At 37.8% G+C, this 12,586-nt stretch overlaps 1 protein-coding gene across 2 annotated transcripts in view; it reads left to right on the top strand.

The window, feature by feature from the left end:
• Window positions 1–11,349, top strand: part of KIAA2026 (KIAA2026 ortholog) — a 54,935-nt gene extending 43,586 nt beyond the window's left edge. For both annotated transcript variants that reach the window (XM_033085888.1, XM_033085887.1), the window contains 2 exons: window positions 663–850; window positions 3,006–11,349. In XM_033085888.1, coding sequence (XP_032941779.1) covers window positions 663–850; window positions 3,006–6,619 — 3,802 coding nt within the window. In that variant the 3' untranslated portion in view covers window positions 6,620–11,349. The remainder of the gene's footprint in view (window positions 1–662; window positions 851–3,005) is intronic.
• Window positions 11,350–12,586: the final 1,237 nt, after the last annotated feature.

The raw sequence follows: 12,586 nt of genomic DNA, 5'->3' as shown, positions 1-12,586 counted from the left end.
TATATTTCATCTAAACAAGGGTTTAGAAGAAGGGACAATGAAAACATGTACAGGTTAGCAATATCAAGGTAAGTGGATGTGTTTCTAAAGAGTATTCAAATGAGTGAAGTACCTATGTATTTCTTTCATATGCACATCCTTTAGTGGCGTGTGAACCTATGATGATAAATGATAGCAGCAGCTACTCTAGTGGGCCAGAGATAAGAAAGTGTTCTTAAAGAAAAAGTTACACTATAGTCTCACAGCTGAACCAAAGGCATGTGTTTAAGAAAAACAAAATTTACTTAATTCTCTTGGAGTTGCCTTCAAAGTAAGGAGTAGACTTTTTACAGTTTATACTCAAGTTCATAGAGGTATTTGTCACGTGAAAGATGAAAGAGGAAAAGGAATATGGATGCAGTAAAATGGTGATGATCATTTTGACTCAGTCTTTTTGCTGTTGTTAGAAGACTTAATGAAAAAGAATTCAGTTATGGTTAAGTAAGGGACATTGCTGTTAATTCACATTTTCTGTGTTTAGAGACTTGCAGACAGGGTTATGCTGTAATTATTTGAATGGCACAAGCAGTTAAATCTACACCAACTTTTTTGTTTGGCAGCAAATAAAATTAATGCTTAAAACAGTGTGGTTTTTTAGTAAAGTTAGTTTTGTTGTTTTTAAGGTCTAGATTGAAGAAGGACTATGATGAGTTTAAAAGACATCCAGACCATGATAAATTTACCAGAGAATTGTGGAGTAATGATGAAAGTGAAGTTGATTCTGGCAAAGAATCTTTCGCAGTAGTATGCGGTAAATCATCAGAGTCTGCAGAACATATAGAAGTTCCTAAAAAAGATCAATCAGACAATGGTAAGCATTTACTGGAATTCAGTAGCTTGAATTTGATTCAGGAACTGAACAGAGCTGATTTGGTAACCTAATTTTTCTGTGTGAGCTTGTGTCCTGCTTTTTACCTTAACTCCACCACTGTGGTAGTATGAAAATAGCTTGTGGTGCATATCTGTCAGTGTAGACTTGAAGAGGGCAGACATGACCAAGATGAAAATTCTGCTTTATTGAAGTGTTTGCCCTTTTTTGTGCTTAACTGTTTCTGTGATAACATAGTAGGTCTGTGTGGAATTTACTTTTATGGTGGGTTGACCTTGACTGGTTGCCAAATGCCCACCCAACCATTGTAAACTCCCTTCCTTAAGAGGCTAGGGAAAGAAAACAATATGGGTAAGCTTAATGGTCAAGGTACACACAAGGAAGATCACTTACAAGTTACTGTTACAAACAGACTCGCTTGAGGAGAATTAATTTTAATTTGTTGTCAGTTAAAAATAGACTAGAATGGTGAGAAACATACAAAACCTAAACCCCTCCCTTTTACATATCCACCTTCTTCCAAGGCTCATCTTCATTCCCAATTCTTCCACCTCCTCCCTTGTCAAGGAAGGATCGAATCTGGGAATAGAGTTCAGTTCGTAACAGTGAGGCCCTTCTGCTCCTTCCCGTCCCTGCTCCAGTGTGGGGTCTCCCCTATGTAATACAGTTCTTCACAAACTGTGAGTCCTCTCCATAGGCTAGTTTTTCAGCATAAGACTGTACTAGTGTGGATCTCCCATATGCCACAGTTCCTGTTTGGAACCTGCTGTAGTGTGGGCTCTTCATGGGCTGCAATCTCCTTCAAGGAATTCTGCTCACCTGCTGTAGAATGGAGTCCTCAAGCATCTGCAATGTACATATCTGTACCATACGTACCAGCATGGTCTTCCATGGGAGCAGGAAGACCTGCTTGATCCAGGGGTCTTACTGGATTGCTGGGAAATCCATTCCAGTGCCTGGAGCTCCACTTACCCCTCCTTCTTTGCCGACCTTGGTGTCTACAGGATTATGTCTCTATGTTTTTTCCTCAGTCCACTCTGTCACACACTTCTGCAAAGCATTATCCATGGAACATCACGTTTGACTGACAGACTCAGCCATGTCTTTCAGTGGATTTGTTTTGGAGCCAGCTGTGTCTGGCACAAAGCAGTTCCTCACCTCTCTCCTCAGAGAGGACCTCCTGCAGCCCCATGCAACCTAAACCTCGATGCATGACCCTTCTGTCCACCTGGCCCTCCTGTATGCATCCTCAGCCCTCTTACCACTTCATGCATCTGCTGCTCAGTGGCTAGTCCAGCTCGCTGCTCACTAATGAAACATGGAATTCACATCTTCATTGCACAGGCATCCTCCACTCACAAGACCACCTGTTAGGCAAGCTCAGACCCCCAGGCTCTCCTGCTGACCAGCTAGTCTAGCTTGAAGTTTATCACTGAATACACATACACACTGGATTTGGGGAGGATACGGACACTCACCCCTCAGCAGCTGGCACCAGGCCCACAGGCTATAACCTCTTGCAGCTGTCTTTGCAGCTCCACTTACTTCTACACATCGCTTCATGCATTTGTATAGCTGTACCAATTCCCTTGCCCCTCCTGGCTCTGTCTCCAGGATCTCCCCTGGTTTATAATCATATTAGGTTCAAAAAATTGATCTTCCTGCAAGAGGCTTCTGCGGTTTCCTGATAGCCCATTAATTGGTGCAATTGGTGAAGTTGTTTCTTGACATTGTCTACATTTTTGTTGAGTTAGATCAGTGTCTCTGTTTAATTTTTTCCTGGCTTTATCCCTTTTCCCCTCAAGATAACCTTGCTGGAATATGCATTTTCATGCTCTCACATACTGTTATCAATTAATGTGATTGACCAGGTTTGGTTTTTCTCACTGTCTCCCATTGCTGGTCAGGTTTCAGTCCGTGTATGTTGTTATTTATTACTTCCTCTTTTCCTTATTACCACCTTTTTGTATTGCAAAGGTCCCTGACCAGATGCCCTTAAAAACTAAGACATTTCCTTCCACATATCTTTACTCTTGCAAACTAGTTTATTGCCTTTAGCTTAACACTGTGAAACTGTTTTATAGGGGTATCAGTTGCAAACATGTAAAACACAGTTTCTGTTTTAATATCCTTGCAGATGAGATGAAACTATTAGAGATGAATTTACCTGCAGGAAAAACCAGAATTCTGAAAAAAGAATCAACTTCTAAAGAGATACAGAAGACACTGCCCAAATGCTTTAAACGACAGTTCAAGCAAAGTAGTTGTCTGGATCAAAGCACTAATGAGCTTTCACCAAGGAAGAAAGCTAAACTGAGCACTAATGAGACTGTAGTCCAGAGTTCAGAAAGTAGCCTGCAGTCGGATAGTTGCTTGACTGAGCTGAAACAATTTGAAGGGTCAACTCTAGAGCTGCTTTCCTTGACAGACCCTGCAACATCAGTGTCAAACTTTCTGAAAGGGACCAAACCCATCCAGGCCTTGCTTGCCAAGAATACTGGGAACAAAGTGACCTTAACAAATCAAGTGTTGCCTCCTGCAGGCGTGAAGGTATCTACTTCTGAAAAGTCAGTTTTACCAGCTTTGGAATCATCACCAATCAAACCAGCATTGCCGTGCCAGGCCAGTTCAAAGACTCCTTTACAAATGGTATACAAAATGCCAAATGGCCACTGTGTACCAATAGATGTTCCCAACAGTTCAGTGAAAATTCAGATGCAACCTATCATTGACCCTAAAAATGGAGAAAAAGTCATGCAACAAGTTCTTATTTTACCTAAGAATTTTGTTCTTCAGCAGAAGGAAGAAAAAGTTGTGTCCAAGGATATTCATTCACTACAACAAAAATCATTGGAGATGCACTGTACATCTTTACCAAAAATGTCAAATGTCAGTGTTTCTTTAACACCTGTTCTGGTAACAGGCCCTGCAAATGCCACTCAGTCACCCACTACAGTTTTTAGCAAGAATATTACCCACTCATCACAAGTGACTAGTCCTGTGAACACTACACAGCCATTGCCTAATGTAACTTCAGCAGATAACTTATCATCAATAATTAAGGTAAGCCAAAGTGAAACTGACAAAATCAAGACAACTATTTCAGCTGCTACATTGCCTGTGTCTTTGGCTTCACCTATGCTTTCCACAGCTAGCCAGTCCTTGACACCAGCAACAGCATTAAGTGCATCTACAAACACTGAGTCTGCCTCTCATAATCTTGCATCGCAGCAGCAAACTGACTCCCTTGAAACAAAGCAAGAGCTAAAGACAGTGTGTGTAAGAGAATCACAGTCTATTCTGGTGACAACACGAGGTGGAAACACTGGAATTGTTAAGGTGCAAACAAACTCAGACCAGATTTCGCCCAGTAGTTTATGTCCTAGTTCAGTTTTCACTTATGCATCTCAACTTCAGGCCTTTCTTGTGCCAAAAACCACAGCAGTATCATCCTCTAGTCTTCCATCTGTAGCAACAGCTGCATCTGGAATCCCACATATTGGACAATCACCTTCTCCTGGCTTTGCCTCATCAACAGCTTCTTCTGTTAACATTCCAGCTTCCCCTGCTGATTTTACCCAGGCAATGGAGAAAAATACCAAATTTACATTACAGCAGCCTGCTGTTCGAGACCCTTCATGTCAAGTAAGAGAGAACTCCTGCCATGTTTCTTCTTCTTTATCGTCCATTCCATTAACTAGCAATTTGGTGTCTGCAGCTCCAAACAACCCTGTTAGTGTGACTAGCATTGGACAAAGTAATACTGTCAAAACTCCAAATTCTTATGTGCAGCATCAAGGGGATTCTAAAGTGAAAACAAAATCTGTTACACAATCTGAGTCAAATTCTGCAAAAAATGAAGAGTTAATCAGTGGTACTCCAGTCCAGCAATTTACACTAATCACAAATCCTCCAATTTTATCTCCCTCTGGGACATCAGGGGTTAGTATTATACCCTGTCCAGTATCCACTGCTATTAATGCTCAGAAGCTGGTTTTCATTAACACGCAAATTGCCAATGGTCCATCAACCACCAATCTAGTTGCAGAGTCATTGAAGCAGAGCCTTCCTTCTTCCTTAACCAAAACCTTTGTTAATGCCACAGAGCAACCACACTTGGTTTTGATCCCATCTACAGTAGGAGCACCAATAAGAATAAACTCATCACCAACTGTTGCTCAAGTAAAAGATGTGAAAATTGGACTAAATATAGGTCAGACCATTGTAAATACTAAAAGCAGTACACAGGAGGCCCTACCAGTTAATATATTGCACTCTGGCATTTCTAAAGGAGAAGACAAAAAGAGGATGGCCTTGGCCCCATCCTTGACAAGCAGTACTGTGATTCCTGCTCCAAGTTTTGCTGTGTCAGCTAATGAATCTGTATGTGTCGCAACAAAAGCTGAAAATACCTTTACAATAACAACAGCAAATGCACAAATAGACTCTGTTTCAGTAACATCGAGTGGAACTTCCTCGAGGGTGCAGCCTACTGTCTTGATTGGTGGCAGTGATCCCTCTAGAATAAGGCCAGTTCTGGGTAGCCGACTTCGCACATCAAATACTGGAAATAATGTGGGTATATCAACTGTGAAAACAGGACATCTTGCTTCATCTGTGCTGATTTCAACACAGCCAACAGTATCTCCACAAAACTTAGCATCTGCTCTGCAATTTCCAGTCATTAGCTTGTCTGGACCTGCAGCCACCCCCAACAAGGTGTTACATACAGTTTCTCAGTTGGCAACAGTTCCAGCTCCTCTTCCAGTACCAAAAAGACAGTTGCCCACACTGGTTCAGTTTCAGTCATCAGGAGTTTCAGCTGCTGTGTCAAGTCACGCAGGTGTTCACAAACCTCAGAGACTGTTGCCCCCTCCGTCACCAAATACAGGTGAAGCAACTACTTTTCCCCATCTTTCTGCCCTACAGAGCCAGCAGGTGCCTCCCAGTACAGAGGAACAAAGTCATGATTACACTTGTGCTTCTACTGTTCAGATGTCTGAAGCTTCACCCTCTGTAACAAACAGAACAGGTGAAGTTCCATTGAATGAACCTTCCACTCAACAGAAAATAGTCATTAGCACTTGTATGCCTTTGGCACCTGGAACTCAGATAATGATTAATGGTACTCGTTTTGTCGTTCCACTACAAGGCCTTGGAGCTGGCAGCCATGTTCTTCTTCTCTCCTGTAATACAAAACAGACTCCTTTAACAATTAACCATGGTCAAGAGCCTCAAGGTGTACCAGCCGTTAAACCAATAACCTCAAAAATCATCCTAGCACCAAGTAATTCATTAAGTTGGCAAATACCAAAACATCCTTTGAAAAGCTCTACAAAAATTGTGAACTCTTTCGGAGCTGCCGATGCTTTACCCATTGTACATGCAACACCCCAGATATTTAGTACTCCAGCTAGCTCATGTACTCCGCTGTCTGCAGTAACTCTGTCTGTATCTTCAGTGACAAAGTCTCCCATTAATGTAGCTACATCTTCTGTTTCTGCTGCTCATCCTCCAAATTCTCATTTACCAAGCAACACATCTATGTTTCAGTTAGACAGTTCTATCAAAAAACTATTGGTTAGTCCAGAGGGAGCCATACTGAATGCTCTAAATACTTCAGTACCAAAAGTTCCTTCCCTGTCTTCATCACTGCTTCCTGTTGTTGTTTCCACAAGCAGAAATCCTACCGCAGTCTTCCCTGCATCTCAGTCATCTTGCCTTGATAAACCTGACAAAGCTGCATCCTGAATTTACTGCAAATGAGCCACTTTGAAATTCTGGGGCATTCTTCAGACTTCGGAAGTTGTAATTATTGAATAATTTCTTACAATGTTTTAAACAATTGATTTACTCAATATTAACAAGGTTGCAGTTCTTACCTGTTTACCTGTGGGGATTTGGAGAAAGAAAAATTTTAGTTTGTCAGAAGTTTTCAGAGAGTTCTCCAGTAAAAGGCTCAGAAATTACCAATTTGGTAAACAGTTTGGAGAAATCTCGCCTTTTGCACATGTTCCATCTTACACTATGGACTGTTTGCCAGTGTGTTTATGACAGTATATATATCCTTTTTATTTGTCAAATTTATTTTGACTTGTTTCTTTAAAAAAAGTTATACATTGCAAAAATGCAATCGATAGTATAGGACTGTACATATTCCTGAACTCCTAAAAACCTGTACTAAACAATATGTGCAAAGAACTATGCTGTATTATTTATGTTTTGTTTAAATAATGTATAGTTTTTAAAGTATTTTAGTAAGTTTGGACCAGTGTACTGTTTAGCAACAATGCAGAAGAATCTGCATATAATAAATCAACTTTCTGTACTGCTTTGTGTTGGCAGTAGTTAAAATATGTGTATCTGTTACACCATGGGAAAATACATACGTACATGCATACATATATATGTATCTTTCTTTCGGTGTACGGTAGAATGAAATTATTTAATCTCTTCTGTTCTTCTCTGATTTTACATTTCACATGATTTGAGAGGATTTGTAAAGAAGGCCTCCTTATTGTTCCTCATTATATAGGGCAGGATAACCCGTACTTCATCCATTCTTAATGGTTTGGTTATGTTGCCTAAGCAACTCCAGTGAAATGGTAAGGCTGCAAATGACTTCCTAGACAACAGTCTAAGTCACACTGATTACTGTTAAGGACTGCCATGCTTTGTCTTAAAGCTTAAGATCTGTTGAAAAATCCATTGTTCTCTATTTTACAGCCTTGTATGTATTTCCATAAATCTGGTAACTGTAACAAGGTCACTCACTAATCTTCTGCCTAGCCATAACAGCTACCCATTTTTTTCACTGGTCATACTTTCTAGATCTGTATTTTTTCTTTAGGTTATAAGTGGTCTATCGGGAAGGAAAACATCATACAAGATTAAAAGAAGCTTTATTACTACTTTGAATGGGGATAATTCACATATTGCGTAAACCTTCCCTTTTTATACAGTGTATTCAATATTTATTGGCTTAATTTTGGCATTTGATCTAATAAAACCTTTGGGTTATTTTCTGCAGATCTGCTGTGTTTACAGCTGCTTACTGCAGTGCTCATGGAGATAAGTTTTTGATATCTTTTGTGATTTTGCATATGCAGAAAGGGTGCCCATCTTATCTTATGGAAGATGATGATTTTAGAATTGATATCGTATATGTTGGATTTTTTATGGAGTTTATTGATTTGTTTTTTTATAGAAACTAGAGGGGAAGATTTCAGAAGAGCTTATAAATGCTAGTTGCCTTTTAAATAGCTGTGACTTCAAAGGGGATAAAAACGTACATGTCTGTATTTAGCAGTGTTCGTAGACTGAGTTTCATAAAAATTAAGTTTCAACTTTTGTTCCTTGTCCTGTTCCGTTTTCTACTTCCCTTCCCCTTTTGCTGTACACAGTTTTCCAATTCAGATGTTGAGCTGGAGAACAGGACCACATCTTCTTGCCACTATCAGCTACCCTTTAAATTGTTCTGAAAAGTAAACTGATAGCTATTTAGCTGAAGTTCTGGGAAAGTGGGGGGAAAGAAAGGCTTGTGCCTTCCATAGGGACCTTTCCTTTTGCACTGATCAAAAGAATTGCATTGGGAAATTACATCTTTCTGGATCAGAAATCTCTGTCTTATCTCAGGGCTGGGAAAGATGGAAGCTGTTAATTTTGGAATGAAAAAGGTTTGTTTAAATTTAAAAAAAGCTATCAACTGTGATTTTCCTACTTCTCATGAAAGGTGTTTTGTAACTGGTTTTGAAGACACCTGGTAGTAAGGGTGTCTGCTTGCCCTTGTAGAGTTTCAATACTAAGGATTTTTAACTCTGACTGCATTTTACAGTTGAATGCTGCAGCTGACTTTTCCAACAGAGGGAGATGGCAGAGAATAGCAGTTTCTTCATGGACATTTTACATACCCAAAACCCACATATACCAGCAACTCATTTTATTTACATTTTACTGGTTGAACCTTGGGACTTGCCTTTTTTGATTTTTCTCTTTTCTTGCAATGATTGTTTTTTTCTTTTTTCGAATTTATATTTACTGTAGAGTGAGTTGTCTACATTGTTTAGAAAGCTCAAGACTAGATTCTAGTATTGAAGTTGTTCTTGATGGAGAAAAAATTCTTGCATGGCATTTTTCTGTGTGCTAATGTCTTAGAAAGATTTATGCTGTAATTGACTCTAATAAAGAGAAAAGTTATAAAAGCTGAACTTAGGAACTCAGGACTCAAGTAACTTGCTTGAATGATTTCCAACAAGTTTTCTGAATTTATATAGCAATATTTTATGATTTTCATAATGTTTTTGTATGATTTTTATAATTTGGTAGACATAAACTTTAAAACATGAGAAGTTTGATCCAGTTTGATTACAGTTTTCATGGATTTTTATTCTCAGATATGTTCACATTCCAAATCCTGCTAGAGAAGGACTTGAGATTACTATGTAATGGGCTCGCAACATTCATTATGTAAAACCAAATTTTAGTAATTTTTGTGAATAAAATTCCTATTCCCAATGAATGTCAGTCAGAGATAAGGCTTTTTTTCAAATTAACATAAATACCCATTTGCAATTAGTACATACCTTTTGCTCCCCACCAAATGTATAGTGCTACCAGTAGCAGAAAAAGAATTGTAAAAAAGTAGATTATATTCACAGATACAATGAAAAAGCGGAACTACCTGCATCTGAAAGTTAAAAAGACATTTAATGAAAAATAGAAACATGGATATATAAATCAGCCTTTCATGTTTAATTTTTCAGAACTTGTAAAATGTTGTGCTTTTGGACACCCTGTGATACTGTATACAAGTATTCATACACTATATTACATGCCAAATTTTAGGTTTACTAGTGACTATGAATATTCTGAATGACATCCTTTTATTTAGCTGAATGGACATGTTTGGCACAGTAGTTTTGCTTTGCTATGAGTAGAAAATGCAGCAAAATTAATATTGCTTCACTGTACAAAGCCTCATGTGTGTGCTGCCATTTTCTCATAGGGATTCTGTCACACTAGAAGCAATTAAATTTGACAAGTCTTAGGGGTCACGGAAGTCCCTAGTCAAACCAAGTGTTTCTGTCAAGTCATTCAAACCTGTGCTGATTTTACTGTGTGACATAGCAAAGGGTTTAATGTGAAAAGGGAAGCAAAAATTCTCCTTGTCAGTGAGTGAAGAGAAGCTAATTTGTCTCATGGGAGTAGGTCAGAAAATTACTAAAAGCTAGCTTTGTAGGACATCCATAGCTACTACAGTGTGTGTGGTTCATAATTGGTTTTGCTTATACTTTGTGATAGTGCAGAACTTAAGTAGCCCAAATTAATTTAAAAATAAATTAATAATTTGTATTGAAGCATGAATGTTTTATGTTTAAGGACTGTTTCCTTTAAATAGAATGGCCAGAGGTGCTCACAAACACTTAAATTAATGTAACTGTTTCCAGTAAGCTGCACCTCAAATGAGTTTACTGACTCAAAATAATAAGAAAAATAAGATTACTAATGCTGCATCAGACTTAAGGTCCATCTATCCTTTTATAATGGCCATCGATCCCAGCATCACCTAGTCTCTTTAAGCACTCAACAGTAGCATTCCAAAAGAGCACAATAACAGGCCTGAATACTCTTCTAGTATCCACTAGTCTGTGAGTCAGAGTCTTCCTCACACAGCTGTGATTTTTTTTCAATTTAATAGCTTTCAGTGTACTTCTCTTGATGAAATATACCAATCCTTTCAAGAATTAATGGAAGTATGTAAACAGACTAATACCATTCACAACATCCAGTGGTAAAGAGTTTGTAAATAAATCTCCTTTTTGGTTTCCAAACCTGGCACCTGCTAATTTCATTTGATGCAAATGTTTATATTGTAAGATACAATAAGCCGTTGTTCTTTGCTGTTTTTCCATGTGGTCTATGTAGACCTTTGCCATGTTGGCTATCTCTTTTCTAGAATAAAGAGAAATCATGAATTCAATTATTGCTTTCATGGAAGTAATCAGTTGCTGTCATTGCCGTGTATACCTTTTCAATTTTACTATATCTTTGAGATGTGGTATCAGAAAAGTGTGTGTTCTAAAGGCCCTAAGAGCTATTCAGCAGTGTGTTGATGATTTTTCTTTCCTAGTAATTATTTAAACGTTTGTGGGTTGGTTTCTGACTATTATTTAGCCTAACTTTTAGTACTAACTTTTTCATAGAAATATCAATTGTAAGCTAACTTCACATCACTGTCAACTCAATGCATCCAGTAAATCTCTACCACTTGCAGAATATTGCAGCTATAAAAACATGATCTTTAAACCAGGTATTGAAACCACTGTAAGTCTGGTGCACTGTTCTTATTTTTACCTGATTTATGTCTCGTGAAGATATGAAAGGACAAACTGCTATAATGATTTTCAATGTGACGCTTTTTGAATCTCACTGGTTTTGTGCATAGGATTTAAAATAAAGTCTGTGTATGGTTATTTTATACAGCTTGGCATCCATATAAGGATTTCTTTGTTCTTGAAGAGGCCACTTTGTAAATGTGACACTGAGCAATGTTATTTTTAAAAATTTTCCTTGAAACTACAGTGGCATAAAAGCAAACTTTAAAGTCTTGATAAATCTTGGTGTATTTTCTTATTTTCTCAAAATATGGAACTGTCTGGTCAGTAATCATACCTGAATGTGTTAAGTAAACTTTGAAACCGGGATAGTTCATTGTTTCATATGTGACTGGTCCAGAAGTTCTTCATAAAGTTGATGTTCTTACAGTATCTTTTATTACAATCTCAGCTGAACTAAACACATTGAATGAAAATGGCATGTAAAAGTAATGCAAAGAAAATATAATTAATTGCTTATAATATTTCTTGAAATTATGTTTGTTACACAGAATATTTCTTAAAATATGCATAAATGTGATTTCCCACCTTTTGCAGATGAAGCCAAGGAAGTTCTGAATTCTCATAGCAACATGGAGGAACTGGGAATAGAATCCTTGGTCCCCTGACTACTTCCAGCATCCCATCCATAACTAAAGGTTAGACACATAGATTACTGCTTGATCTTCCCCTGTTCCCACTGTTTACAATGAAGAAAATACTTTAAAAATGCAGTTATTTTAAAGAATGTGGGGAGCACTGGCAAATAGCATTTATAAAAATCAAATAGCAAAGGGAAGCATGATAGTCAAGAAACAACTGTGATTTTTGTGATTGTCTTCAGACTTTAGAACTTTACTTGTCAATGCTGATGTCATAAAAAGAAGACAATATACTTATTTAATTAGTTGTTCATACTGATTCCATCTCAGGTATTAATACACAAGAATGAATAAACAAGTGTAAAATCAGACTATTTTGGCTGCCAATAGGTTGTTGCCATCTGGTACTAGCATATACATTGAGATCTGTCCTCGTAACATGCGGTTATTTGTAGAATCATTGCTCATTCTGTTTTTTTAGTAACATGCAGCAGTGAAATTGAACAACAGATAGGAAATAGTGACTGGGTATTACTGTGTAGCCACAGGCTGTCTTCCTTATAATAAAGGAAGTGTAGTATCATGATAGATTCTATTTACAATATGAAAGTGAGTATTTTTTGTATTATAATCAATTTTAGCTACTTGGAAGGAGGAATTGCTTGTATCTATTTTTAAAAAACATTGTCAATTCATATTAGCAACACATCAATACTAAAATGATAGTAGTTTGAGACTTGTCT

Source organism: Catharus ustulatus, chromosome Z (assembly GCF_009819885.2).
Source record: "Catharus ustulatus isolate bCatUst1 chromosome Z, bCatUst1.pri.v2, whole genome shotgun sequence".
Taxonomy (NCBI): domain Eukaryota; kingdom Metazoa; phylum Chordata; class Aves; order Passeriformes; family Turdidae; genus Catharus; species Catharus ustulatus.
The sequence above is the reverse complement of the archived record's forward strand: the minus strand, read 5'-3'. Positions and strand labels throughout refer to the sequence as shown.